We start from the raw sequence: 27,796 nt of genomic DNA on the forward strand, positions 1-27,796 counted from the left end.
CGTTAATTTGATCTGATTCCATGATAGAGGAAATTTTAAACGAAGTTAACCACAAATATTGTTTCAGAAGAATTTCAGGAACGATGAAATTTTGCGACAGATCCCTGAGCGCCACGGAAAACTAATCGTTAGGAAAAAAAAACACAAGCGAAATGTTCATGAATCATGAGTAACAACATGCAGTTATCGAGCGAACGAAGAGAATCAACGTGAAATTGTAATTTTGACGTAATATTGAGGATTGAGTGAAAACGAGGATTTTTTTTTCCGAGGATTCCCCTTCGTACACTCTTAGATGAATGTCTCATCAATTTCAGGACATTGTTGAAAACATAACAAAGAAAGAACTTCGTGATGACGATATAACACCTCGTGACAATTGACACATGGATCGGATTCGATGTGGATTTGTAGTGTCAGTGTCGGGTGTTGTTATGAGGGAAAGTGATGAGGAGATCGATGAAGGTTTCACGTTGAGGATTGAGGTGATTGAGCTTGTTGTATGAGTGAAGTAACGTGAACACATACGATTTGTAGTTGCACAATGACTGGCATCGTTCCGAAGCGAGAATAACCGGTCCGCCATGAACACCACCGCCGAAACACGTGCAAATACTTCAAGTGTTGCATAAACCCGACCTCTAACTCGTTTCATTTCCCTCTTCTTTTCACTCGTTTTAAGGTAATCACTTCTTACGGGGAAAACCACTGTGAAACGATACAACAACAACAACGAAAGTTCAATTCCCTGAACAATACTCTTCCATTATTACAAGGATTTTTCGTAAAACTTCCACTTTAGTGGTTGTGATGGTTGATGCCATGAAAAAAGTTTGAACGTACTGCAATAAATTGAAGGAGTCAAAATACTTTACTAGTTTTCTGGATAGAAATAAATGCATCGACGAAGAAACTCACTCCTATACCTATTCTGGATGGATTTTTGGCTACTACTATGTATGTAGTAGTAAGATTATTATCAATGCAAATAGTATATATTCTAGCTGAGCAACTAAGAAACCTGAGAAGAAGCAGCGTCGAAAACGATTCATAAAAAATTCCGGAGCAAATTTCAGAGCAAGAAGGAAAATGCGTAAATGCTTAGAAATTTCGATAAATAGCTTATGGTAGTCCTGAGATCTAAAAACAGCGGATTTCCCAAGGACAGGAAAAGGAAAATTGGACTACTTTTCTATGATTTTCTTTTACTTTTTAATTTTTTCTAAAACAGAAAAGTTCAAACGAGGTGAACTGTCATATAGCTTGGGAAAATTGAAAATGACGGGATGAGGAAAGAAAAAAGAATCTTTTTGTCATCGAAGACCACCTAAATTCTGTGTGTTTCGTCTTTTTTCAATGATACGCAAGGATTCATAACAATTCTTACTAAACAATTCATTTTTCAAAATATATAGTCTGGTTTATATTCAAAATTGTCGCGAATAAAATTTGTTCCAAAAAAACGCTGAGTGTTAAAAAGACGACATTAATCACCAAGCTGTAAAAATCCTGTTTACTAGCGATTTTTTAGTATTTCAAAGCACCAGTGTTCAGTGAAAGGTATCCAAAAAAGTGTGTAATGAAAAGTAATTTCAATGGAAACTGTGAATCACAGCATTTCCATGAATATTGTGAGAATTCCTAGTGAAACAGCAAACATATGGCCTAATCACTCATCTACTCTTCTATTAATTAATCTCTTAAAGCTAGACACATGGTCAATTATTTCTTAGAAATTCACATAGAGAAGGATTTGAGAAAGTCTTATCCAGAAGACAGCAACCGAGGTAAATCAAATGAGATCAAATTACAATCGAGTGCGTGTGATTCTTTGCAAAAGATTGGAAATGGAAGAAATCAATGTCGGAAATGAGGGATGAGGTAAAACATGATTAAGAATTTCTAGAAATGTCTATAATTACTTGAAAAAAAGAAATAATTAAAAATAATGAGTAAATAATAGTAAATAACAAACAACAATGAACAAATAAGAAATAATGATAAATTGTAAATAAACAAATTAATAAAAAAAAATAATAAATGAAGCTCTTTGTACACGTTTCTCCGAATTGACAACCTAAATGAGGAAAAAAGTACGATGGTATCGAAAAAAGAGAAAAACAAATCATGCAGTGGCGGTATTGTTTATATTGTAATTATGTTTCCAGAAAATATCCATGCAAAAAGAAAATATGTAGTCCATAAAACCATAAAGAGTAATGATAGATTTGAACTCTTTAAGTACTAAAGTAGCGAAGTATGGATTTTAGAGGAAAGTAGAGGAACAAAAACCAAGAGCCGTTTAGCGTTCCAGGTCGTTCAAGGCGATCCATTAATCTTTGATGCTGTGTAGTTCGAAGTGGATGGGATCAAATTGCTGTAGGTCAAATGAGGAAAAAAGTTGAGGTTAGACTTCACGAATAAATGCTTCTTGTCGGAATATGTGATTGTAATGGGAAGATAAAACATTTCGAGACGTTTTTATATGAAAATTTTTTTAGCACCTAAACTTCTAAAAACAGAATCTAATTAAAGTTGCAGGAATACCGTAGCCCAAGCGTTAGTTGGAAGCTGATTTTAATTAATTTCTAAATAAATGTAACTATTTCATTTAATATTCGGATCAAATACCATGACGGATTAGAAATAAGGTGGGAAAACAACGAGAATTCACGAGCGAAAGCAGCATATAAAATGTTTTCGTGCTCGAAACGCTGAATTATTCCTTTTCAGTCGTTTGACGTCATCATAAGTGAAGTTATAAAATAAAAACTATGTAAAAACTAACTGAATACAAGGATAAATTGGCAGCTATTTGGAACGCTCAAGTTTTAACAAAAGATGCTTCGAGAATTCATTTAACGAGAACAGCAAGAGAAAAATTTTTCCTCGCACAGAATATATGGATGCAGAAATCCATGCACACGTATTTGTGGAATATTCACGCGATATTTGTCGGATACATTTCTTTCAAATTGTGTTAATGACGTTTTCGTTGCAATAACATGAATGAGAGGAAAGTCGTGATGAGTATGTTCAGAGGAGAAACGTAATATTTCAGGAAGAACACATCACATCTGGTACAAAATGCACGCGAACTGCTAAATCACGCTATTAACAATACGATGTGCGCATCGAAGAGCTAGGATAGCTTTTCTAGGATGAAAAATCTTAAACATAGGGTAGGTGTAGAAAATTAATTATCATGTTTGTTACTGTAATATATCGTAGTCGAATTAGGGTCTTCTTTCGTTTAAAGAGGAAGGAAAATTATGCTCATAACCTAGAAAACCTCACAAAAAAAATTCTAAATAAAATAATACCGTTGAAAAACTCTAAATAATTTCTTTACATCGAGAGAAAAAAAGGAGACTTCGATAAAATAAAAAACTGCATTAATTTATTTCTACTTCATTATCCTCTTCATACTTTTAATCTCCTTTCTCTAATTTTAACTTTGTTGAGTAATGTGAACTCACAAGGTTTAGACGGGGAACAGTTCTCGGCAATAAACAAATCAACCATGTGCAGCCGCCGTTTCACTTCTTATGACTCTTTTTCCAGGACGTTTTTTTTCCGTAAACAGTTATCCATTAATCGAATTTTTCTTGTACTGTCAACACAAAAACACAGTTATTTTAACGAATAATGTAACCTTGAACCTGGGACTTTTTTCACAACAAAAAAAAGGAAAACGTTTTCCTACTAGGCATCTTGTAGATTGTCCTACGCCGTATGTGAAACTTCAAAATTTCTGAATTAATCGAAATCTACATCCTCGTGTAAGTTGGAATGCAGGAAGATGTCCGGAGACGAGAAAAGATCAATTTTTTGCCTGAAAGAATTGGATTTTTTAGTTCAAACGTTCTCTTGTCCTTAAACTTCGGAATATTCCGTCTATAGGCCTTTAAAGACGGCGAAAAAGCCGAAACGTCAGGCAAATAAAGAGTTCCATCTAAAAAACCTCGCAGGTACACTATTACAAAATATTAAATCTTTTATCAAAAATTAGATGTTTTATTTAAACGATGAGCTGCGGCTGCCCACAATGTTCCATAGTTGTTTTCATTACAAAATTTCTTTTTGCTTGGATATTTTCTGGAAACATGGAAAATTATCTGTCCTCGTATAGCTTTTTCGTCTTATTTTACATCCATTCGTATATCATGTTTTTAGAATGTCGTTTAAATAATGTCGTACGAATACAGAAAGCTTTATTTTTAACATCTAATCAGCTAATTGTGTTGTTTGTACAAAAAGCTTGAAATATTCCTGTAAAGTCTGTTAAAAACTAAAATCTTTCAACAAATAAATGAATTATCCAAATTACATATGTGATTGACGTAAAAATTCTGGAAGAGATCCGTCGTAAGAATTCCTTCGTAGCTGGAATAGAGAACTGACATGTAGCTTTTATTTTGCTTTATTCTTACGTTTATTGTTTTTTAGGATTGAGAGCATGCAGATGAGAAATGACGTTACCCGCTTCTAATGATAAATGCCTTCGAGTTCAAGGTAATTTGTTTTTAGATTTTTTTTTGGGTTTTTCTTCCGGTCAATTTGCTCAGTGGAGGAGGATACACCTCTTTTTTTCCTTTCTTTCCTTTTGTTTTGTTAAAAAATGAAGAGATACTATCAAGTTGTGGATGTCATTATCGTATACTGTTCTTTTCATTAAGCATACGGTAGTGTTCTGTGTGTGTGGTTTTATAATTACTACTGTACAAGAATATAGACCTCTACTAGTTTGCTCATACTTTTTCATCAGTTAGTAGTCAGCATGGAGAACACAAAAATAACTCGACGATTACTCAATTCAACCGTATTTTTTGTTGCTCGGTGAAAAAAAGGACTCAACAAAAGCAAAATTGCTTTATTTTCACGTGCACATTTACGATACAAACCGGCTGTATTTAGTTCTGCATCGAACTCAAAGCAACAATTTGTGAGGGACAACCCTCCAAAAACCGATGTTGCTCGGCGACGGCGAATCGCACCTTTCCGGTTGGAGTAGGATTGATCGCGGTTGCCACGCTAGTTCTACATCCAAATCAAAAATGCCGGCCAGCTACTCGAGTGCGCCCATATCTGGTAGGTTTTATTAGAAGATTAATTGATAATAAATAGAAAAAAGACTAGAGTTGTATGAATTTTAATATTTATCGCTTTGTGGTGTCCTCACTTTGAAATGGAGAAACACAACGAATATAAACAGCACGTTTTTTCAGGATTCACTGGCCATATTCCTGGTGCTAAATGGCAAGTTGGAAGCAGATATGTTCCACCAACACGATCTCAGGCTTCTTCCCATCCTCCTTTTGTTGCTTCTCACTCGGAACATTCAGTGAGATCCTTTATAAAATATCTAGAAAAATATACAGGACATTTTTTTTTGGCAGACCACCAAAAAAAAATTAAATAAAACTTCACAGCTGCGGTAGTCCGTCAGCTAACAAATTTTTATAAAATCCTGGGAATTTACTATATTCATTAGGACTGACTAGCAACATCACCGAACACAAATTTATGGAAGGAATATTTTATAAATTAAAAAAAGGTACACTGAAATCACTGGAGATTTCCGTATGGTAAAATTCGCCTAACCTTCTAGCCATAAGTGTCCTTTAGCATGCCCTCGTTTTTAGATAATAGTTATCCTGAAAAACTTTGGATTTCTGAGAGTTTTTACATTCAATCGTAGAGCAAGTAGAGGCAATAGTGACCATGCAAAAAGAGCTCTATGGTGTTACATACGGTAGGCAGCCGAAAAACTCCAAATTTTGACTTAAGCGTAATGTAAGACGGGAGAACATCGTGTATCGGGTGGATACTGTAAACCCATGGAAGTCGTAAAGGGAACGTCTACACACATTTTACCAAACTACAGTGAAAAAATAACTTGAAGCTTCCAATATTAATTCGTTTTCAGGGCTGTAATAAGTAATTTTAGCAAATGTCGAATGGTGATGTTGTTAGAGAACGAAGCTCGGATCATATCCATGACTCGGAAAATGAGGTTAACGAGGAACATCATCGTAGCAAAGAAGGCAAAGAAGACATGAATTCTGAAAGTGGACATCGTGTATGAGCTCTTACAACTTATTTAGTTTTTTTTTCTGTAAAAACACGAAATATAATTAATCTCTAGCTTCGTAAAATTCAGAGTGTTCAATTCTCACCAGATGGTGCTTCACGTCGTGGATTTCTTGAAACGAATGAACGTGTTCCCGTGATGCCATATCCAGAAGGTGAGATGATGTGAATATTTTAGAATTTTAGAGTGTATTACAAAAATTTTAAAATATTAGAAGGATGACGATACAGCACTACAGATCTGCTGAAAAATTATGAATTATTTTTGAGTATATGTAAATTCGTATTTCCGAATTTTTTTTTATTTCTAAAATATTTGTGCTACAAATTTTTCTTAGATATTTGCCCGATTTGGTATTCAATGGTGTATAAACGCGCTCATGCATAAAGTGGAGAAGGCCGTTTACGTAAATAGTAACTTCCGGTGCTGGGTATACGAACACTTATAGCAGCAGTTCATGGTAAATCCTTCAATCGAGCATGCAATTAGTGGAGTGCTATGTGAAAACGTAAAATCCAACTAAAAAGTATAAATATGGGATAGAGGAATGATTTACACTCGGTGGCTTTTTGAAATCTCATAAAAAGCGCCTTGCAAATCGCAGGGGCCCTATATAAGTGCAGGAAATGATAGTGGATTAAATGCTATCCAGAAAATATGAAACAGGAGGTGTAGCATATGCTAAAAGTTGTAAAGCAGTTGTTCTAAAAGTATGATCCCATTTCCAAAAATATTAGGAAAAAATGGAAAAGGTTTGAATCTAGGATAAAAATGTTTACGCGTAGATAACTTAGGAAAACCTCTGGATATATACTATATAACAAAACTGTTCGAACGGATGTAGCGCAATTGGTAAAAGATTCGTCTGCGACTACACGATAGACGGTTCAGAACTGTTCTAGAGCCAACCAAACCATTCATCTATCCGAGATCGATAAATTGGTACCAGACTTGTCTGGAAGGGCAAAAATATTGAGTTGACATATTTCCCAGCTTTTGGAAGCTATTGTGGGGGATGGGCATGTGTTCACAAACCTCAAACGATTCTGAATTGAAGTCGATTGCGTAGATCCAGAAGGAAATGATCAAATCGTCGCACTTTATCCTTTATTCTTTACAACATAAAAATAAAAACCGCATCAACATGACTTCTTTGCCTCATGTTCCTGCTTACTTCACTTTTTTAAATTAAAATGTTAAGTTATTATTAATACTAACTTAATTCTTAGTAATGCAATTCAATACTAACTTAATTCAAAATTAACTTAATTCTATTCCGTTCTTGTGTTGTAGGAAAACCTTTTCGTTTTATTGGCTCAAATCCTTATAGTTTCCAGATTCCCAGCTTTCACTGCTTCGTCCGGGAAGCTCCGAAATGTCCATCATTTACAATAGTGAAGGATTCCCAGTTCGAATAATTAAGAACAATCAGGTTCTACACACGACCCAAAGTGATGCACATTCTGTTCATGTAAGCACTGTAAGGAAAGAAAACTCGAAAAATTACTATTTCTTTGCTAATTTGTATTTTTCAGGCTCTAAGCAGCCCATCCAGTGAGCATCTCCGTAATGGATTTCCACTTGAACGCAGTCCACAACCAACGACCAGACCTCCATCCGTAAAACAACGAGCGAGAAGCTTACCCAGAAGTATGTTGGAAAGATATGTCTATTAAAAAATACAGAACCTGTAAGCAATATGTGTTAATCCAGGAACCGTTGAAAAAGACCCATTCGAAGGATTAGAGGGTGGATGGTGGAGTAAGGGTGAAGTACAGAGGAATAAGGTAGGTTATGAGACTGTGGATGTGGTTATACTCTCTTGTCGTTGGGTACTGCGATCAACATTGGCGATATTGGGTTTTGATAGGTATTGATTGCGACTGAGACGATCGCGGCGATCGTCGTAATTATCGCACCGACGTTCAATTTCACTCAAATAAATAGTACCTTTCAAAAATTCTTGTCCATGAAATTAGAAGTCACAGCTAAATGCAGTGAAACCTCATGTACCATACCCAGTCTCTCCAAAAAAATTTTTTTTTCTCAAGGAACGAAGAGATTTGGCAAATAGTGGGAAAACGGTGGCTGGTGGAGATTGGTCACAAAGACCTGATACACCGAAGAGGCATCGTCAATCCAGGTGGCAAGTGAGTTACTGTGAATTATTCGTATGGAAATCTCTCAGGATGCTAATGAAATCATGTTGAAAGAAGAAGTGTTTTTTTTTACTTACGAAAAAAACAATATGTCTAAAATTGTCTTTCACGTAGATTAAAAAATTTTCAAAAGTGACACAATTGAAAATTCATTTTCGAAACTGAAATATGGACTGTGTTAGTTTACAATTTTTTCACGGATTTTCTTCAATCGACATGCACGAGACACGTGTAGATCAATGGAAAATATTTTCAATTAATATTTTTAGTTCTCTGTGAACAAATGAGTACTAATTTATCCTGATTATTTCCAGCAAAGAGACGTGGATATGGATGATATCCCTGCAGCCGGCTACAGTGGACATATGCCAGGTGAGAATTCTTGATTCGATCAGTCGATAATGTACTCTTTTTCATATTTTTACATAAATTCTGATGTTTATTCATATTTAAACTTCTGAATTTAATCGTAAAGATTCCAATTTCAATTTTCCATAAATTAAATCCACCACATCCAGAAATATGTGTGAGTTGAGGTTTACGACAACTTGGTATCGGTAAAACCTTCAATACTGCTGCTAGAGAAGCGAAACGAGACTATGCGATTAGAAGAAGAGCACTAAGTGGAGACAGACTACGAGGTGATATTTTATTCTTGGATAACTAAGGATTTACTGGATGTGCAGTACTGCAAGTGGTCCGACAGGACTAGAATAAATAAACAAACACAATTATAGAATTTTTTTTTTTAACATTTAGATATCGAAATCAATTGTTTGTATATGTATATAAATCTGATTTTCTTGCTAACGTTTTCGGATTCCTGTACATATTTGGATTTATTGTTTCCAGATTTTATTTCAAGTTTTCGTTTATCACTTACCAAGAGAAAAGTAAGCAAATTTACAGAAACAGATCTATTTATTTATTCACATACACCAATGTTGCCTCTCCCTCCGAAAAAAAAAAGAGAAAAAGGACCAGACTTTGCCTGAATAAGAACATTTTAAAAAATCGGAACACAATTTTGTTGCCAACGGATCCTGGCACGCAGTACTTTTTGCGGTGCATAACATATCAAATTTATTCCTATTACTATTATTCGCACAGATACTTGTAAAAAAATAGAAAATAGTCATCATTGTTCTATCGTTGATTTCGGAAAAATCGAGTAAATTCTTTTCATTCATGGGTTTATTTGAACTCTTTAAAAATTCCTTTTGATTCCTTTTGATCCTTGCTTAGCTAAAAATTTTTATACATGTATTCATTTATTCTTATATGTTTTCTTCCTCTTATTCTTTTTCTCATTCTTACTTTTATTTCTTCTTTAAATCTGTATATGTGTGTTTTTTACGTGTATATATATGTTGCAGAATCTTCACAAAACTAACCGAACGAACCCGAAATCCGCAAATCCAGGTGTGAACCAAAGAGAAGATCATGGATCATCCCATACATCTTCCAAAAAACAAAAACTACGCCTGAATTCAACGTACTAATATCATCTGAAGATGTGTAGATCACCTACGAAATCAATATCTATTTGTATTTAAACAGTGCTAATTCTCAAATATTGCCGGAAATTGTTATTTTGTTTTCCCCATCTATTTGTATAAAAATCACTACATTTATATATGTAGGAGATTTTTAGTTTTATCAAACGCACCAAATAAAATCTGAAACTGGACAATTTATCCTGAAAAGCTGTCTGTGGTACGCTAAAAATGGAACAAGGAACCATTGAAAACCAGTTATTTCGCAAGTTTAAAATGAGATCGAAATAGTAGGTATCCAGAAAGTCTTGCTGTGTCTGGGCGTATATATGTGTGCATGTTAGTGTGTGTGTGTGGACGATGAGTAATCAAACCGGAATCGCTCCTGGAAAATCCAGGTAGCGCCCATAGGCACAAGCACAAACTCAAAACGCAAACAACTCATGAGGTCCGAGTGATGATGAGTCACACAATGGCCACTAGTTCACCTTGTGACTGCGAAATATAAAAGAAGAAGGATGAAATTGGAATTAAGAGGAATAGATCCTTAAGGAACTCATCAAAAATCCTTCCAAAGAACGGACCACAATTCTCTTTAGAACAGATCCGGAAATGGCGACGAGTGTCTCACTCAAAAACTATGGATTTCGTGTCCATTGTGATAAGAGAGACATTGAACGTTTATCGATTTAGTCAGCGGTTTGCTTCTAACGATACCTCAAGTATTTTACCTGAATTATGTAGGAATTTGTCCAGGAAACATCCTGAAATTTAGCTTCTGGATAGGCTGAGACTTAACGAAAAAGATTTCAATGTTACTCGCTTACAACAAGAAAAAGGTGGTAAATACAACCAGCTAGCTTCCAGTACATAAATTCGTCTTTTCCACACACAGTGAGTAACAAGATAGAGTCACTGGAGTCAGTGGAGCAGACGAGTATATCCAGGATCGAATCCATGTATGTATATGATCCAGGAATCTTTCATGTTAGTTATGATCTCTCCGCGATAGTGCGCTGTGTCTTGATTCACCACCCTTCTATAATTAATAGCGAAAAAATGCTTATTATACTATGGTTTTCAATTAGATTATAGGTCCCTTACAGAATGCATCTCTTTATCATACTGTAGCTGCAGAATAATAGTCTGTAGGTGATGTAGTCAAACGATATCACTATAATAATTCGATTTTTAGGATTTTTAAAATTTTTTTGGACCTTCAATCTGTGGATTTGCGCCCTATTTCTGAATGGGATCCTGTTGAATTATTCACATATTGCTCCTGTTGAGAATTTTCAATTCAAGCAATTCCAGCCAGGACAGAAAATATTGTTTTGACGAAATGATCGCTGCCTGATTTTATAACCGTTATGCAAAATGTGGACGTCGTCGGTTTCTGGTATTCTTTTGTTCCGGTTTTTCCCCTAGGGGCTTAGAAAGCATCATTTTAAACAGCTTAAACTGGATGTCTTTGCCTGTGTCGGCTTAGTGTTCAGCAGCTAAACATAGCACATTGGGAAATTGTTCAACAACGTTTTATTTTTACGATCTGTTCTTATCTGCGTGTGTGATCAGCTGGAAATAAGGAGAATCTTGTGGATTGAATTCCTTCTGCGCAAATTTTACCATTGTACGATATAAAAAAGTGCAAAAATCACTCAGTGCTGTTTTTTTTAACTTCCAAAATAACTAATGATGTAAATTTACAATAATTTGATACCGTTCAGGACACTATGCAGAAGATCCATAATTAGAAATTAAGGATGATATTTATCATATATGAATATCTCCCCTAATTTCCTAGAAAAACAGCTCCGCAAAGGGATTCCATAAAACGGGTTACAGGATATTTGAACATAGGTTACTGCATAGAGTGGATGACAAACAATTTTCCGTCTAAACCTAAAAAAATTATCTAAATGTTAGATATTAGATGCTGTTAAATAAAACTAAACAGAGAAAGGAAAGAAGGATTTATTCCGATTTCCAGGACTGTGCTGTCATATTTGAAAAAATTGCCGAACCTTAGTTAACACTTTCAAAATCAATGCAAATTACAAATATTTCTTTTCGAATGGTATGATAAAATACAGATATTAAAACTTCCAATCTCGTTTGGATGGAATTCGTCCCGAGGAAATCCTGAAACTGGAAACGACAAGAAATGTTTCTTAAAGACTTTTTTTGACTGTAACCGTTTGGATAGGGTTGCACTTCTCGCCTTGTGAATAGGATTTTTACGGATCGCTGCTTCTTAGGGATATTTTCCCATTAGAGATCTCATTCACCGAATCCGGTCATTGGATCTTTACACAAATTTTCCAGTACTTAAGCGCTAGTCGTCGTTATAGCTCACTTTTTTAGAATACATACAAAATGCCAAGTGTTAATTATTTGCTATCCATTTTTTGTTCCAAATACTAACAGAGTCACGGAGGAGGCAAATTCCTTGATTAGTTGTTTTTAGTGGTCATGACAGATGAAAGATGAATCTTTTTTTTTCCGATTAATTCTTGTCCGACAGTGTTCCAATTCTCTCACATGGTTCCTGAAAACATACGTCTTTCTCTGATTAAGCGGTAGCCTAAAAATGGATGCTCCATGTTTTGTTTGTTGTGCTGGAAGCTGAACAATGTCTGGACACGATTAGTGTACTAGATCGAAGTTGTTCAGCTTTTGTTCAAGGTGCTCTCACACACTCGAACCTCACACACAATCCAACACACGCTGTCTGCAGCCAGCCACTCCATCTGGATATTTTCAGCAGTGACTCGTCGGCTTCTTCTAAATGCGATAAACAAACTCGCTGACAGTCGAACAATGCAGACAAGACAATCGAAATTACGCAACGCTCAGCGCTCGCGCGTTCGTCGAAGAGGTCGCAGGCAATGTTTGCTTGAGGCGAAGAGCAGAGGTATGGAGCCGGAGAGGAGGACGCACTGGACGGGGGTGGGATCTCCGTGAAGGGTCATGATGGCTGGCTAGGCACCGGCCAGTTCATGCGTCATGTTGTTCGACGACGTAGTGATATAGCTGGCCGAGCTGTGTGCTCGGTCATTTCTAGGATATGCGACGGTAGCATCCTTTCCTGTCTGTTCCACTACGAAGGAGTTTAGATGAACTCCTCCTCTGATTAACTTTAACAACAATTCCTCTCCCTCAACGGCTAAAATAGAGTCCATTGCACTGTCGTAGACTCAGTATTCTCTTCCTTAGTAAATGTATGGTCTCAATCCATTACTTAAATACATATATACTGGTAAAAATCGACATCATTTCAATCACGCTTTTAAGGTCTGGGCTCAAATTACTGACTGTGTATTGTGCGTACCCACAGTTCTCGTTCAGCTCAGATAACTTGTTGTTGGTCTTCTTCTTCGTGTTCTCTTCACCTCAGCATCCGAACAGTAGTGAAAATATCGGAAACGAGGTCTTAAACTGCTTATGTGTTTTTTCTTCCTTAGTAACCTATACTTATTTTTCAAGGGGGAATAATCTAGAAGGTTATATTTGGTGAACAGTTTTACAGTATCAAACTTGCTAATCGACCAAGTATAAGAATCACTTTCGCAGGAGAAATCCTGAAACATTAGTTAATAAGTTCTTTTATTTGTTGCGTCGCGCTGTTCTGGATTAAAGGATATGTCGACTAAGTTTTGTCTTCTTTTAATCTTCCTTCTCTAGAAACGGAAAATTTCCTAATTTATTTCAGTTCAAACGCAAAATTTCAAGTATTTTTTGTACTCTTCCACAACCTTTCCTTTACTTCTAGTTGTAATCCTAGAAATTGCTATCGTTACCTGTAACGCTGCTGAAGCGTTAGCTCTGTGTGAATTCCAAATTCCTTTTTGAATTTCTATTTGCCGTAATTTTTTAAAGCTAATTCTTCGACTCTTAAGCATATCCGATATACAAACAAAAGAAATCCAGCATTATTTGCTCATGAACATCAAAGTGCAACGATACAATGGAGCGCAAGCATTCCATTCGAGATTCTTTTAATGAGCGTCACTGGATAAGTTATTATCGATGTTACCCTGGATTTCGAACCTTTTTCCTCCAGAGATTTCCTAGAACTTAAAGAATTAATCTATTTTAATATTTCTACAGTACTTTAAGTAAAACAGACACTTTCATTAAATAACTAGCACAATATAATGAAGAAAACTAGTGCTGAACAGCTTGTTAAAGTCAACCAAAGTTTAAATAAGATCCTTTAAAAAATATTCAAATGGATTCTGTGCACTATAAAGCATTTACAGTAATTCGTCGGGTAATTTATGAAGCGTTAGCTACGGATTTCCTCTAATACATACAGCAAAGGTTATTTCCACTCAGCGCATTCTGATCCGATGATCCAAGAAACTCAAAATCCACTGGTCTAGCATATCAACTTTCCCCTTCTGTTTGTTTAATACTCATATCCGTGTTTGATTCCACGAATTTAATCCGTTCTACGTTTAATAAGACGATATCCTAATTTTGATCTACTCTGATCAATTACAACTCTCAAGGATTTATTATAGTGGCAAGAGCGCGGCCCCCCAACATGCAGCCGCGTCTTTATTTGATCCAGGTAAGTTTTATTTTCGTTAATTCCTGATTTGGAGCCATAGAAAGCTTCGGTTACTTCCAATCACGTTTCTGATGAATTACGTTAAAATTCAGGAAATATTTCCTCATAACTTTTTTTTCCAGTATTCTTTACTGATCCTTTATTCGAACGTATCCATTATTTTATCCACTTATAGTTGTGTTGCTGCATTCTGACAGTGTTGGCAAAATTGGAATGTGATCCATATTCTGGTGCAAAGAAAGCGGATCCAACAAATCCTGAGTCATATTTGTACTGTAACTTAGAAGGGTAAGCATAATGTTTTACTGGATTTTGTTTATAGTAAGCAAAAATCTTGAACATCCATTTTCTGTCTCTCGAAAGGTGTTTTCTCTCTCTTTCTACTGTAACTGTAGCACAGTACGTAGCCTATAAGTACCGGTGTTCTGTTCTAGGAAAACTGTACACTGTATGTAATCTCTGTATAGGCATCCAAGCTATTGGTAAACAAGAATTCAGGGAAAAGTGATTTAATCAATTACTTTCAAAAATCGAAACATTGAATGATGTGCAATTCCGATCTAATCAAATCAGTTAACATTCTGTGGGAAGCAATTTTAAGAACAAAAACTAATTTCCTGTTGATACGATGCAATTTATGTTTTTTTTATTATTGTGCTTTTAAAAATATTTTTCAGGACATATTCAAAACGAAAATGCCTTCAAGGGAAAGTGTTTAATGCTGAATCCGGTCAATGTGAATCGCTTAAGAGTTCGGACCATGCAAATGATGATCCATTCTCTCAGCCGTTCTTTCAAGCTCCGGGTTAGTTAACTGAGAATTTTTCTTATTGTCCAACTACGAAAACGAGAACCGCGAAATCCACGAAAATTCCACTCGTAACGAAAGAGTGCATAGGGATCATTATTACTATTATTCTTGTTGTTGATAGTAGACTTTTTGTAGCAGTTGATTTCTAGCACACCTATATTTTTCATCAAGCGAAAAACTGTTTAAATATCCTTGAAACGGTAGCGTGATTTATCCGCTCTATAGTTGTCTGAACCAGCGTCCAATAAATTTCAGGAATAAGACAAACACGACAAATATTATTTCTCCGTATTTTTTATTCCACCCCTACTTTGAACACTTTTCTCTTTGTTACATTATTTATGTTGTGTTAATCCACAAAATAAACGATCCACTGGGAGTTCTCTACGGTTTCGTTCAACCACTCAAACTGTACAATCTGTGCAGGAAACCAGCTACATTTTGAAGAGGCTTTCATTTTCTTCTGATCGTCCCATTGAAGTGTCTTTTTTTAGAGTTTTTAGGAAAAGAAATGTTTTATAGCAAAGACAAACATTATTGTGCTCTTCTTTCTTTCCAAAGGCTTCCATAACATGATTAAATCGATTCGTTTTCAGATGATCTTTGTGGATCTGGTATTCCACTCACTATTCTATCAGCGCCTGTGGTCTGTAATCCTAGTATAAGCAGTTGCCCAGATGGTGAGTTTGAGGAGGATTTTGCTTGAGTAGAGACAGAGGAACGGCTAGGATATATTTCCATTTTTTAAGGATACTACCTATCAGTCTCCAATATCTAAGAGAAGCACTCAGAGTCCCCCTTTTCGGTTTAAAAACGAAAACTGGAGTATTTCAGGATACGTTTGTCGTATGTACGAACGTACTGGAACTTCATACTGTTGTCAAGGATCATCACCACAAATTGATAAGGCTATGTGTGCACAGGGACAAGTGACGTATCTTGAGGTAAATAGTTCTTCAGAAATTTTTCCCTCTCAGAACTCTATCCACTCTTCTTTCCTAAAAAATCAACATCAAGTCCCATCGTTCAATCAGCCTGTTTACGTGATTTTTACGGTAGACTCAAGAGGCCGAACGTTCATGTTTGCTTTTCGAGTGATCGTTAAGCTTCCTCCGAGTGACCGGTTCAGTGCGTAACATCATGAGCCTAATATAGAGATGGCTCGTAGATCTTTGGTTTTTTCAAGCGAATCTCATCTAACCTAAGTGGAAGACATCAAATTTTAAAATCTCTATAGAGAACATTTTACCTACAAAAGTAACCTTTTACAACATTTGAGCATGATTGGTGGAATTGAAGTAGGCGTGACACCATCTTGCTGCCATTTGTCAACGATTGTTGTAGCCACTAGGGAAATGTGCCTTATTTCTTTTTCATCACCTCACACTCTATTCACAAAAAAAAGGATTCCAAGCACGCGATGTGATCATTTTGAACTCAAACTCCCTGTTTCAGCCATCTGGACGACCACGTTCATGTGTACTGCCGTCCTCATCTTCTTGTCCGACTGGGTTCTCATGCACTTTGGTAGGAGGAACAGCTACGAGGTGATTTTCATTGAGAAATTTGCTAGTTTTAGTTTTTTTTAGCCCTATTAATTTTGTTTAGGTTTATTGAAACTTTAGCCTTAATGCAGCCATTATAAAATTACTTTTTTCACATTTTTAAAAATCTAATTTTCTCATAACTCTTGAGAAAATCGTTTGGTTCTCTCTTTCCATCCGTTTGATCCTCGCATTCCTTTTACTATTAGTGTGTCCTTAAACCTTCCTTCTTTTGTGAGGAAGATCCAGTAGCAAACCAAAAATATGGATTAATTCTCAGTAATTTCATGTAATAATATCTGCAGATGCTGCGGCAAAGATCTCGGATGCCCATTCAATTCGGCTGCATTCCTTAATCCACGAACATCGTCACATGTTGAATGCTCACCATCGCAGAAGACGTAAATTTTCATATTTTTCTTTGTTTCCTTTGTCTGTACAGAATTTTTTGGAAAGATTTAAGTGGTATTTTCTATTCACATCTACGTATATCTACATACATACGTTAACAATCCAATTAGTTTTCTAACTAGAATCACTCCTATAAGGCTCTAATCCTTAGTTATCCTAAATTTATTACTTCTGCTTTCAGCTCCTGTCAAAATGGATACTCATGCGTTCGAAGCACTAGCCTACAGAAATTTATCTGTTGCTCGTCGTCTTCTAGCGATTCAGGTTCTTGTTTATTTATTTTAATAAACGGCTGCTATCTCTGGATCTAACGTCTTGAGTCCAACATTCGTTCATAACTCATTCTCCTACCTTATTGTAACTCGTCACTCTTTTGAGCGAAGAGTATTTTTGATGAAACCTACAATCGTAAAAACGTGGAATTTGGTTCTCTTTTGAAAAAGAATTCTGGTGAAGAAAATTCGAGAATTTCTAATATAATTACAGTCTGTGACACCAACTTGGGTGAATAATATCGATTAATTCCAGAAAAGATGATTTAATTGGTTTCTAATCCAATAGTGCATAAGTAGAAAAAAATGTTTAGTTGCTACATCTTCTCTATTTTCTATTTCTACAGAACTTTCACTTTTTTAGGAACATGTCTTGATGGTGCTACACCGCTTTCCAATCCTTCCTCATGTTCTGCATCACAACCGTGTCCGAGTGGATACAGCTGTAGAGATGGAAAATGTTGTCCAGGACTAGGTAAACAATACCATTTTTGTTTGCTTTCTTGAAAGAAGACGTTCAAACTAGACTTTCCATACCTGGAAAAGGCACAAAAAAGCGATTTAGAAGTTAGTGATTAGATAATCCTGGAAGAAAAACTTAGAAGTGTGGATATTCCCTGGTAATTGTGATCCAAGTGATGAACACAAGAATGAAAACACAAGAAAAAACTAAATAAATAAGTAAATACTGCTGATACATACTGCTAAAACAAAGACAACAATAATGGATAAAGGAAAAGCATTCCAATTTTAGCCGTCTGCCCAGCTGGTTCTCCTCTAGGAGGTGGACCAACAGCATGTAGTGAGGATAATCCTTGCAAGGATGGTTATGAATGTGTAACTACTGGTGCTTACCAGTACTGTTGTCCATCGAGAGGTATGAAATTTTATCATTTTGCTATATTCTAGTTCAAGTTGATTTGAGTTGAGTTCAGTTGATCACAAATCCTTGATATGATATTATTCCAGAAAATGTCTGTTCTTTACCACGTAATGCTGGAGTAGTGTGTGCATCAACACGTTCTGCTATAACACGCTATTATTTTGATGTAACAACTGGTTCATGTAGATCATTTCAGTTCAGGTAAAAAATCTGGATAGAAAAAAATTATGTAATTCTCGGATTTCAAAATAAAACAATTTCTTTTTTTTAAGTCAATGTGGAGGAAATGCGAATAACTTTAACACTCTTGAGGAATGTGAAGGTTTTTGTTTGGATGCACAATGTCAGCATGGACAGGTTGGTGATGTGACTTTCAATTACTTTTACTGCCTTTGTAAAACTAGTAAATATTTGAAGGCATATCGAGTAGGAGCAGTAAATGCGGTATGTGCTCTAACTGCTATGGATACTTGTCCACGTTCTCATTCATGTATGAGTCCCGTTTTTGGACCATCGGCCGTTTGTTGTCCTACTCCAGGTATGTTTTTTTTTTTAAATTGTAATATCTGCCACAACTTCATCTTAGTTGAATGCGGCAGCATATTTTAACCAATTAATTTTAATCCAGGAATTAATTTCACTTTTTCTCGCCAAAGTTTTGAATCAGAGCAAATTTCTTAAAAAAAACAAGAGCAATGAACTCATAAAGAAGTATGTAGTGGTTAATGAGGATATCGTCGTTCTTTCTAACTTGGATGAACTCCAAAACACCGTCGCGACCCGCACGGAATCGAGAGGAAGCCGAGCGGATGTCGCGACAAATTTTTCTCTTCCCACATTTCCAGTCAGGATATATGTTCTTAATATAATATATTTCTTAATATATTTTCTAATATAAATTCTTAATATATATAATATAATTCTTAATATAATTTAAATTCTTAATTTCTTAATATTTCTTAATATAATTTCTCTTAATATAATAATATAACGAAAACAGGGATGGTAAATTTATCACAAACGATTTTTTTCTATTTTTTTAACTCCATATTTCCAGATGTAACCTGTAATGAAATGGTTTCGGCTGGAACACCGTGCTTTGGCCGCGCAGTAACAATTCAGCGTTTCTATTTCAATCCTAATACCAGGTAAAAGTTCAGGGTAGGATTTTCACAAGGAATCAATTCCCTAACTGAAAATTTCCAGAAAATGCCAAGCTTTCCAATATTATGGTTGTAATGGAAACGGTAATAACTTCCAGAGCATGGAAAGCTGTCATGATCATTGTTTGAACGCTGCGGATACTGGTAAGTGGTAGTAAATAAAGTAGTAGCGATAATAAAGTAGAATTGTAGTTTGTTTCCTTTACATAAAAAGGATAAAGGCTCTTCTAAGTCTCTTGTCAGTCGAATTTTAGTTTCATCTACAATTTTTTTTTGATAATTTTCCCATTAATTAAATTAATTAATTGTTAAGTTATTAAATTGTTAGGTTATTTAATTCTTTGATCTTGCATGACTCTGGTATTGTTGAGCATCTTGTAACTATTGGATAAATATTATAGAATTAGTAAAAACATTGATCGAAAGTGCACTGTACACGTTCCGCAACAAATTCAGCCATTCAAAGCACTGGTACGCCACTCCCACCAACCATTCATGATGCGTACAAGCCAATCACGGCACTTTTTTTTTAAATTAAAAGAACCATACTTACATTCTTATGGTGAAGAGTGGTGTATCACTAAAATTCGACCATAACTTATTTACTGTACATAGTTTGCGCTGGTGCTGCTGCTCTTATGGATCCAAATCAACAACCTCAACGTTGCTCATCGAATGTGCCATGTCCGTCCGGATACGTTTGCAATCCGGAACGTTATTGTTGTCCAACAGCTGGTAGGCAAATAATTTCGAGGATTCTCCGACTAACTCTCCAGGCCTTTTTCCAAATTGGGAATGTCCGTAAACATCCACTTTTTTGAAAAGCAATGTACAGTTTTTTTTTTGGTGTTTAGACACAGCTTGTTCTGCTGTTATGAGCAGAGGGAATGTTTGTTCTGGATCACCATTACGAACTATGTGGTACTATGATCAATCGCAGAGGAAATGCACTCAATTTGCTTACAACGGTAGGTATCCTATCATAATTCCAGTCGAGTTACTTAGGAACTACACAGGGAAAACATTTTCCTCCCCTAACATCCCGAGTTTGCTTAACGTAGAGCAGTGCTCTTAATATAAAGTCTCTTAAAAACATATATTCAACAAAATTTACTTCTGAGGGGGTGTAAAAGCTTTAATATGGAAAATAGCTGAGTCAAATATCTCCTTAGGGTCTGGAATTCTGGAAAAAAAATGAAGGCTGTAGTTAAGGTTTTTTTTTCTTGGATTTTGATGGAAATCCAAGTTTGCTGGGTTTTCTGGTTTAAGAGTGACTCTACCTTGTTAAAAGAAAATAAAAAAAAACTTAAATCGTATCGATTTTTTTAAAATAAGGATAGGAATAACAATAACGAGTCAATATACGAGGATGCACGGCCTTGAAAAAGGATCGATCATGGAAGGGCGGAACCCATCGACCTCCCATTGAGCCAAGTAGAACAGCAGTTTTAATCCAGTATTTCACGAGAATCGGAAAAAGTAGAAATTTCTTATTTTTTTCACCACAGCTAGACTCTTAAGGAAGAGGAAAACACACTCTCCATCTATCCCAGTTTCCCTCAGTTTACTACACTGTTGTACCCAAAAATCATGCTTCAGGATGTGGTGGAACAGCCAATCGTTTCACTTCGAAAAAAGCATGTAACTCTGTTTGTGTGAGTTCACCACTATCCGGATCATGTCCACGTGGAATGTCACCGTTAATCGAGGATGGAGAGACAATTGTTAAGGTAAATCCACAATCATTCGTATGAGTATCCAGTGTTCTACCTTGTCGATCCTCTTGTTTGATCTGACCTCGATCTTTAAGACGTGCACTTTGAACGTCATTGGTACATGTCCGCTGACCGCATCCTGTGTTCGATCCACAACAAATCAGCCAATTTGTTGCCAGACAGTCACTTCATGCCCGGATAACAGAAAACCTTATGTTATTCCAGGTTTCTTTGATTTTTCACTCCTCGCTGTACTTACATATGTGATTAGTCCCTATTTTTCTTTCCAGGATCAACTTCAGTTGTTGCGTGTAATATTGACGCTGATGAATGTCCAACTGGAAATGCATGCGTTGAGTCAAGGTAACACCCGCCATTACTTTTTAACCTAACCAGTTAAGGGAAGAATTTTTTTCTTTCAGTTCCGTGCCAGGTTTCCACATGTGCTGCTCTACAACTATTACCGGTAACCGTCGTTCATCTGCAGGATTTGGAAGCACGAGAAAGGAGCCGGATACACTTGCAGCTCTAATTAGAAGGTTATAACTCTATATATTATGTTGCAGAATCATCTAACCGAAAATTAGTATGATGAAGTGCCGAAATGTCCAGCCAAAATTATTTGCACCAATCACGAACGAGCTGTGATTTGGTCACGACACGAAATTAAATTAGCATCTCCAAACTTTTTGTCTCCTACTCCATTCGGTCATTATTTAAAATTCGAGGAAGTCAGCCTTCATATAACTTTTCATTCATTATTGCAGTAATACTATCATTTTTACTTCATTTTTCCGTGTAATTCCCGTAGTTGCGTATACGTAAGTAAACAGATTAAATCAAATTGTCTAATTTAACAGCTCAGAAGCTGTTTTAATTTTTTAATTTAAGTATAGGATAAAACATCTGTCATTACACCTAATATCTAACACATAATAAATATTTTCTACTTTCCAGCATTTCCCCATGCCCCGCCCAGTTAACCACAAATGGACATACATGTACAGTGAATGCAGTTGGTTAGCGATTTGGAAATAATTCCTCTTCTTCCTATTTTTTTTTGTTCTGAAAAACTCATATTCCAGGCGATTGTCCAAGAAATTACCTTTGCTTCCGAAATGCAGGTTATGAACATGGATCATGTTGCCGTACTGGTCCACCTAAGTGTTCGATGAAACAATATGTGCCAGTGTTTGTTTCTGGAACTCAGGTTCATCCTGGCAAATTTTCGTGCAAAGCTTTTCACTAAAGTTGTTTTGAGGAGTTTTTTTAGGTGCAAATTTGTCAAAATGATCTCGGAGGATGTCCTAGAGATTCTCGTTGTATGACTTCCACAATACCGACAGTTTCCATATGTTGTCAACTGTATCAACCGCAATTGAAATCGCGTGGAAACGAGATGAACGGGGTTAGCGCTTTTTTTTGTTCTGGATTTTTATTCTATTTTAATTCGTCCACCTAATGATCTGCTGCAATTTTTTTTGTCTTTTTTGTCCTGTCATTCCAAACCAAAAAAAAAAGCGGTGATGCAACCACCGGTGGCACATTTTATACTTTTTTCTGAATTAGGCACTAAAAAAATTTCAAATCCAGGTAATGGCTAGACCGTTAGCCCAGCCAAAGTGTCGCAATGGTGATCGACCATTTAACGGCGGTGGAGTGGTATTTGAATGCAGTTTCACTCCGGATAATTGCCCTCCGGGTTACAAGTATGACAATTGTATAAATTTTGTTTATATTTTCCTATACACAAGTTGTTTAGATGTGAATTTTCGTCGACTGGACAAGCCGTATGTTGTGGTGATCCGGAAACGATTCGTTGCCCATTCGGATCGAACGCTTTTGAATACGGTGGTCGTCCACTGGCTTGCCCTGCTGGCAGTACCAAGTGAGATTCTAGGAAACTTTTAAGAAGCTTCTAGATCTTTTTAGGAATTTATGATAAGATTTTTTGTTTTATTATCTGTCCTGGAGGTTAAGATTCGTAGTAGTTGCTATCGCTATGCGTAAGCACCATAGTAATAGCGTTAAAATTACTTATTTTCTTCTAAATATAGTATTTTTTGAAATGAATTTTGCAATATTTTGTAATATTGACGAAAATGTGTTGTATTTGTACCATATTGAAGGTGCCCACATGGATACGCATGCGTTGCTTCCTTGAATCCTCAATACCATCTATGCTGCTCTTCAGCGGTTCCGGTTTCTCGACCACCTCCAGGGTGTTTGACCGGAACTCCTTTTGTTGATCCAGGTAATCGGTAAACAATACGCTCAAAATTGTACGGGAATCCACGTGCACTGAATTTCTCGAGCTTTAGCCCTAAATCAAAGACAGTACTGTTCTCCACTACGAGATACTTGCCCTGTAGGATATAGTTGCATGGAATCCGACTATCCTGGACAATATATTTGTTGCGCTCAAGGGAACCTCGGCGAACAATTCAAGGGTAATAATTCGACTCAAATCTTATGGTCTGATTAAAAGACGGTGGCTTATTTTTCAGGATACTGTCCACCGAATCAGGTCCCGTATGTAGGCAGAGAAGGTTATCCTCCAACTTGTCATATGCAGCTGAATCCATGTCCAACGACAGCGCCGTTTGTTTGTATTTACTCAGCGATGAAGCAGGTTTGTGATTTATCGCAGGTTTTCTTATTGTTTCTGGATTTTCTACTCGAAACTCCTTATCAGGATTCCTATTGTTGCACACCGATGGACGCAGCTGGTACAGCGTTCACTCTTCCGGATCCGTCAGTTGCTGCGTCCCCTATGAAACGCATCGGTAATTAGTTTAGAAATTCTCTTGAGGAAAAAAGTATCCAGAATTGTCCGCCTGACTTAGAAACCGCAGCTGCCTGCAGCTTCATTCGATCAATATTGTCAGTGAGCTGGCCACAACCTATCTGACACCTTTTGCTGTAGTAGAAAAGGACATTTTTTTCAAACATTAATGAGAGGATAATCCAAAATAGTGTCTCGGGTCCTGGAATTTTTTTCAGTAGTTTGCGTAATCAAAAAAATCGATTGTGTGATTCTGCAGAATTGCTGCGCAATATTGATTTTTTTAGTGATGACCACAGTTTCCATATTAAATTACAGGTCTAGGTGATAAAGTTCCTATGTCGGCTCCATCTAATCCTTACGGTGGTATGACGCAAACGTTTCCTGGTGGGCCTGTACCAGTACCACCAACAATGCCACCAATAGGTATAGCAGATCCTATTCCCGGAGTAAATCCTGAACAGGTCAGAGCTCGAAGACATTTTACCGAGATTTTTCGCTAACTGAGGACATATTCTTTAATGCGAGATTTTATTTCCATTCAGATTCTTCCACCTGGACTCTCCACTAACCTTCATACTGCTGGAAATCCGAACAATTTGAACTTTAACAATAATCCCAGCGGTGCTTTTCCAAATCAAAATGTGAACGGTTATCCAAATAACCAACTAGTTGGAGGATTACCTGGATATCCGAGAAGCCAACCACCAACTATTATGCCAGGATTCCCAAATAATCAGCAATCTGGAGTTATGATTGGTGGACGAACGGATCTTCATTCGCAAGTAATTCAAGATGTATTAAGTCAGTATACACATGGTAACAGATATGTTGGTGGTGGAAATCCATACTTTGCTACACCGAATAACAATGCTGGACAATGGACGATACCACAAAATTCCGTTACTGGATGTCCATTTGGATCTCGTGCTTTGGTACGAGCTGATCGTAGTGTTGTCATGTGTGCTGAACAACCATGTCCTAATGGATTCGTTTGTGTGTTTGCTGAAAGGGTAAGCTTACCATTGAGTGCTTAAAAATACTGTGTGAGGAAATGAGGTATCACTACGGTTTTCTTTCCAGGAGAATCGTTTCCAGTGCTGCTCATCATCTCCAATATTAACAAGTTCAATTCGACCTGATTCATCGTCGTCCACACAATCCAGTATTCCAGACATAACAACTGGTGATCCAATAGTTGAATGTCCACCAGGATTCTTCTTGATTGAGGGGAAATGCTTAAAGGGTGAGCAGTTTTCGGGCGTTTGAACCTTTCCGTACAGGACCAGTTAATCTTTTATTTAAAAAAAATCAGTTATTTTCACTACTTGTTATTGATACTGCACAAACTAACCTCAATTTGGGTCACCCAATATTTTATTTTTATTTATTTATCTATTTATTTTTTATTTGTTAGTATTTTAGCATTTTTTGGGAGAAATATCTTTACTATTTTTTTGGATAGCTGAGAAATTATTTTTTAAAAGTATTTACGCATTACACTGTTTCCTAGCATTAGCCGAAACAGTCACCTTATGGATGAAACAAAACTCCATCATGTGATTTTGGATTTTTTAAAAATAGGTTCCGAGTTTTCAGGAACTGTTTTAAGGGGAATTTTTAATATCCTGGGAGACTGAGTGTATGGAAAAATGTACTCTAGAAGTGTAGACGTTTTATGTTTTGGTTTTAGTATTCCGAGAATAAGACACGTCATAGATTCCGGAATTTTCAGTTCTCTTTGCTGGACAAAAAGGTTGTCTATCCGATGAACAATGCGCTGCAAGAGAACCGAATGCTACATGTGATAGTGGGTACTGTGTGTGTCCCGCAGCGAAACCGTTGGTACACGGTGGAAAATGTGTGGCTGGATGTCCGGAAGGATTTGCTAACATTGCTGGAAGGTAAGTATAGGATTCACATCGTCATCTTGTCATTTTAAAATTTGTTCTAGATGCTATGATCCAACAACGGTAATATTCATGGATTCTGTTGATGAAAGGAAAAATGGTACAATTGGTGGATATTGTCTGGATACTGTGGTTGAAGAAAAGCGGTTAGTTACCTGTTTACTTTTGTTTCTGTTATAAACGACTTCTTCCAGATCGTCCTTAGTGGTTCTCAAAAATTTTTCTTTCAAATATTATTTTTCAGATGCGAAGTAGGAAATAGTTACTGCAGTGAAAAAACGATTACATGTCAGTGCAAAGTTGGGTATATCTTGAAAATGGATTTCAAGGATAAAGAGGATAAGGTGAGCGGTTAGTTATTCGCAAGGATAATGACCTGACCTCATTCATTCTTCCTTGAAGGGGTCCTGCCAGCAAGATGAGTCGTCAAAATTCAAGGAGCCTGAACAGCAAACGATGCCGGTCATCGACGATGAACTCTATTTTGTTGACATAGGTGAGTTCTGGATAATTTGAGTGAGTCTCAGCGAGTTTTCAGATTTACTTGGTTGGACACATTAGTCTGGGAAGCATCAGGCAATTTTGTCTAGTTGAATTGATTAAATTGATTAATTTTTGCTTAATAATAAATATCCAGGGAAATAAATAAATTTTTGCACATGTGAAGGACATAGCAAAGGGTTTTATTTTTATCCTAAGAACTTTTTAGGTTCCAATATATCTGACGCAGAACCAGAACAAGCAACAAATTCGACGGCCGATGACGATGTTGACCTCAGTAAATATCTCTTCCAGACTGACGAACTCGTTTCCTCATTTGCCTAATTGTTAATGCTATCATATTAAGTCGACAGTAAGCTGTGATTTATTTGAACTCAGCATATCAGTGAAACTCACTGAAGTTGTAGTTTTCTCTGTTTGAAAGAGAGCGACGTGTTTGTACATACAAATGTCGTTTAATTATTTATTGAGTTAATTTAATAAATAATTTTTATATAAATGTTGTGGTTAGTATATGATGTTGAAGCTGTGAAGATAAACGGTAGATCTACGTTATTTTACAGGATTTATCCTACATAAACGTATCGTTTTTGTACCATAAACAGCTTTTAGTGTAGTTTGAGGAGAATTCCTCAAAGATTCAGGCTTTCCTGAATGAACGTAATGTGTCTTTGCGGATAACGGATCTCTAAAAAGTATTTTTCGACCATTCTTTTCCAGAGATCTCTGGTTTTTTTTCTTCAAAATTACACTACGAATGTTAGAGCCATGGAGTGGAAGAAAAAAAAACGATCAATCTTCGTGGATTATGATGATCGGATTAAATATTCCCGTACGTCTTAGTGAAATGAAGGTAAATCCTATGAAATTTTGTTGTATTCGTATGGGTGGAGTTACTGTAATTACCAGTTACCCACTTATTGCGTGCCTTATCATTATTTATTTTGGTTTGATCAGTTTTTTTTTTTGGCCATTTCACGTTTTGTCAGAAAGAAGGTGAAACAAACCCAGACTAAATTTGTCTCATTGAATAACTCCTTTAAAAAATATCTATATTTTTTCGGCAATTTTTTTTTCGGGACTATTTACGTCGGCTGCTCATACGAATTCTTTCTGACAGACACCTAATGCTATTTGATTCGCGATTCGAAACCAGTCCCTAATCCTGTCAAATGATTGTTGCAACTGCACAAAGGCTGTTCTATTCGCTATTTTTATTCTATTCTCATCACTTTTTCACTGCAATGACTTGAAAATTCGAAAAGAAAAAAAGCTACACGCCAAGCTATACCTGTACAGGGTTATTTTCATATTTGCCCTCGAATATTCACGTTGATTTATGGTTTTTATTTGTCCTGAATGTCACATTAAAAAAAAAGCTTTCTAAGAACTCAAGTGTTGAATTTCGTTTCACACCTCTCTATCATATTTTTCTTGAAATGTACGATTTTTGAGCCGTGTTCTTCCTGGAGTTAA

At 36.3% G+C, this 27,796-nt stretch overlaps 2 protein-coding genes across 3 annotated transcripts; both read left to right on the forward strand.

Annotated features, from left to right (window-relative positions):
- Positions 1-386: 386 nt before the first annotated feature.
- Positions 387-13,106, forward strand: RB195_026100 (uncharacterized protein; the record flags this gene model as incomplete). 2 transcript variants are annotated; one of them, XM_064214511.1, is made up of 12 exons in its annotated part: positions 5,058-5,091; positions 5,229-5,344; positions 5,951-6,082; positions 6,164-6,248; positions 7,432-7,565; positions 7,630-7,744; positions 7,808-7,881; positions 8,146-8,244; positions 8,568-8,625; positions 12,651-12,824; positions 12,945-12,970; positions 13,044-13,106. In XM_064214511.1, 12 exons carry the CDS (start codon positions 5,058-5,060, stop codon positions 13,104-13,106), a joined length of 1,110 nt encoding a protein of 369 aa, XP_064070392.1. The 2 variants fall into 2 exon arrangements, with proteins under 2 accessions (XP_064070391.1, XP_064070392.1); XM_064214510.1 differs by lacking the exons at positions 5,058-5,091; positions 5,229-5,344; positions 12,651-12,824; positions 12,945-12,970; positions 13,044-13,106 and adding exons at positions 387-485; positions 8,790-8,920.
- A 1,192-nt stretch (positions 13,107-14,298) lies between these two features.
- Positions 14,299-26,644, forward strand: RB195_026101 (uncharacterized protein; the record flags this gene model as incomplete). The annotated part of the gene is made up of 38 exons (XM_064214512.1): positions 14,299-14,325; positions 14,501-14,613; positions 15,003-15,130; positions 15,733-15,816; positions 15,971-16,080; positions 16,592-16,683; positions 16,986-17,081; positions 17,273-17,355; positions 17,728-17,838; positions 18,118-18,240; positions 18,333-18,447; positions 18,519-18,603; positions 18,664-18,784; positions 19,304-19,394; positions 19,453-19,553; positions 20,025-20,144; positions 20,264-20,377; positions 21,009-21,139; positions 21,220-21,349; positions 21,415-21,487; positions 21,547-21,663; positions 22,082-22,143; positions 22,210-22,334; positions 22,398-22,532; positions 22,718-22,833; positions 22,887-23,012; positions 23,254-23,378; positions 23,446-23,574; positions 23,632-23,756; positions 23,820-23,910; positions 24,228-24,373; positions 24,455-24,922; positions 24,993-25,155; positions 25,645-25,813; positions 25,864-25,965; positions 26,064-26,163; positions 26,222-26,315; positions 26,529-26,644. The coding sequence occupies 38 exons, from the start codon at positions 14,299-14,301 to the stop codon at positions 26,642-26,644; spliced, it is 4,557 nt and encodes a 1,518-aa protein (XP_064070393.1).
- Between the last annotated feature and the right edge of the window lie 1,152 nt (positions 26,645-27,796).

The sequence above is a fragment of the Necator americanus genome, chromosome X (genome assembly GCF_031761385.1).
Source record: "Necator americanus strain Aroian chromosome X, whole genome shotgun sequence".
NCBI classification, from domain to species: Eukaryota; Metazoa; Nematoda; class Chromadorea; order Rhabditida; family Ancylostomatidae; genus Necator; species Necator americanus.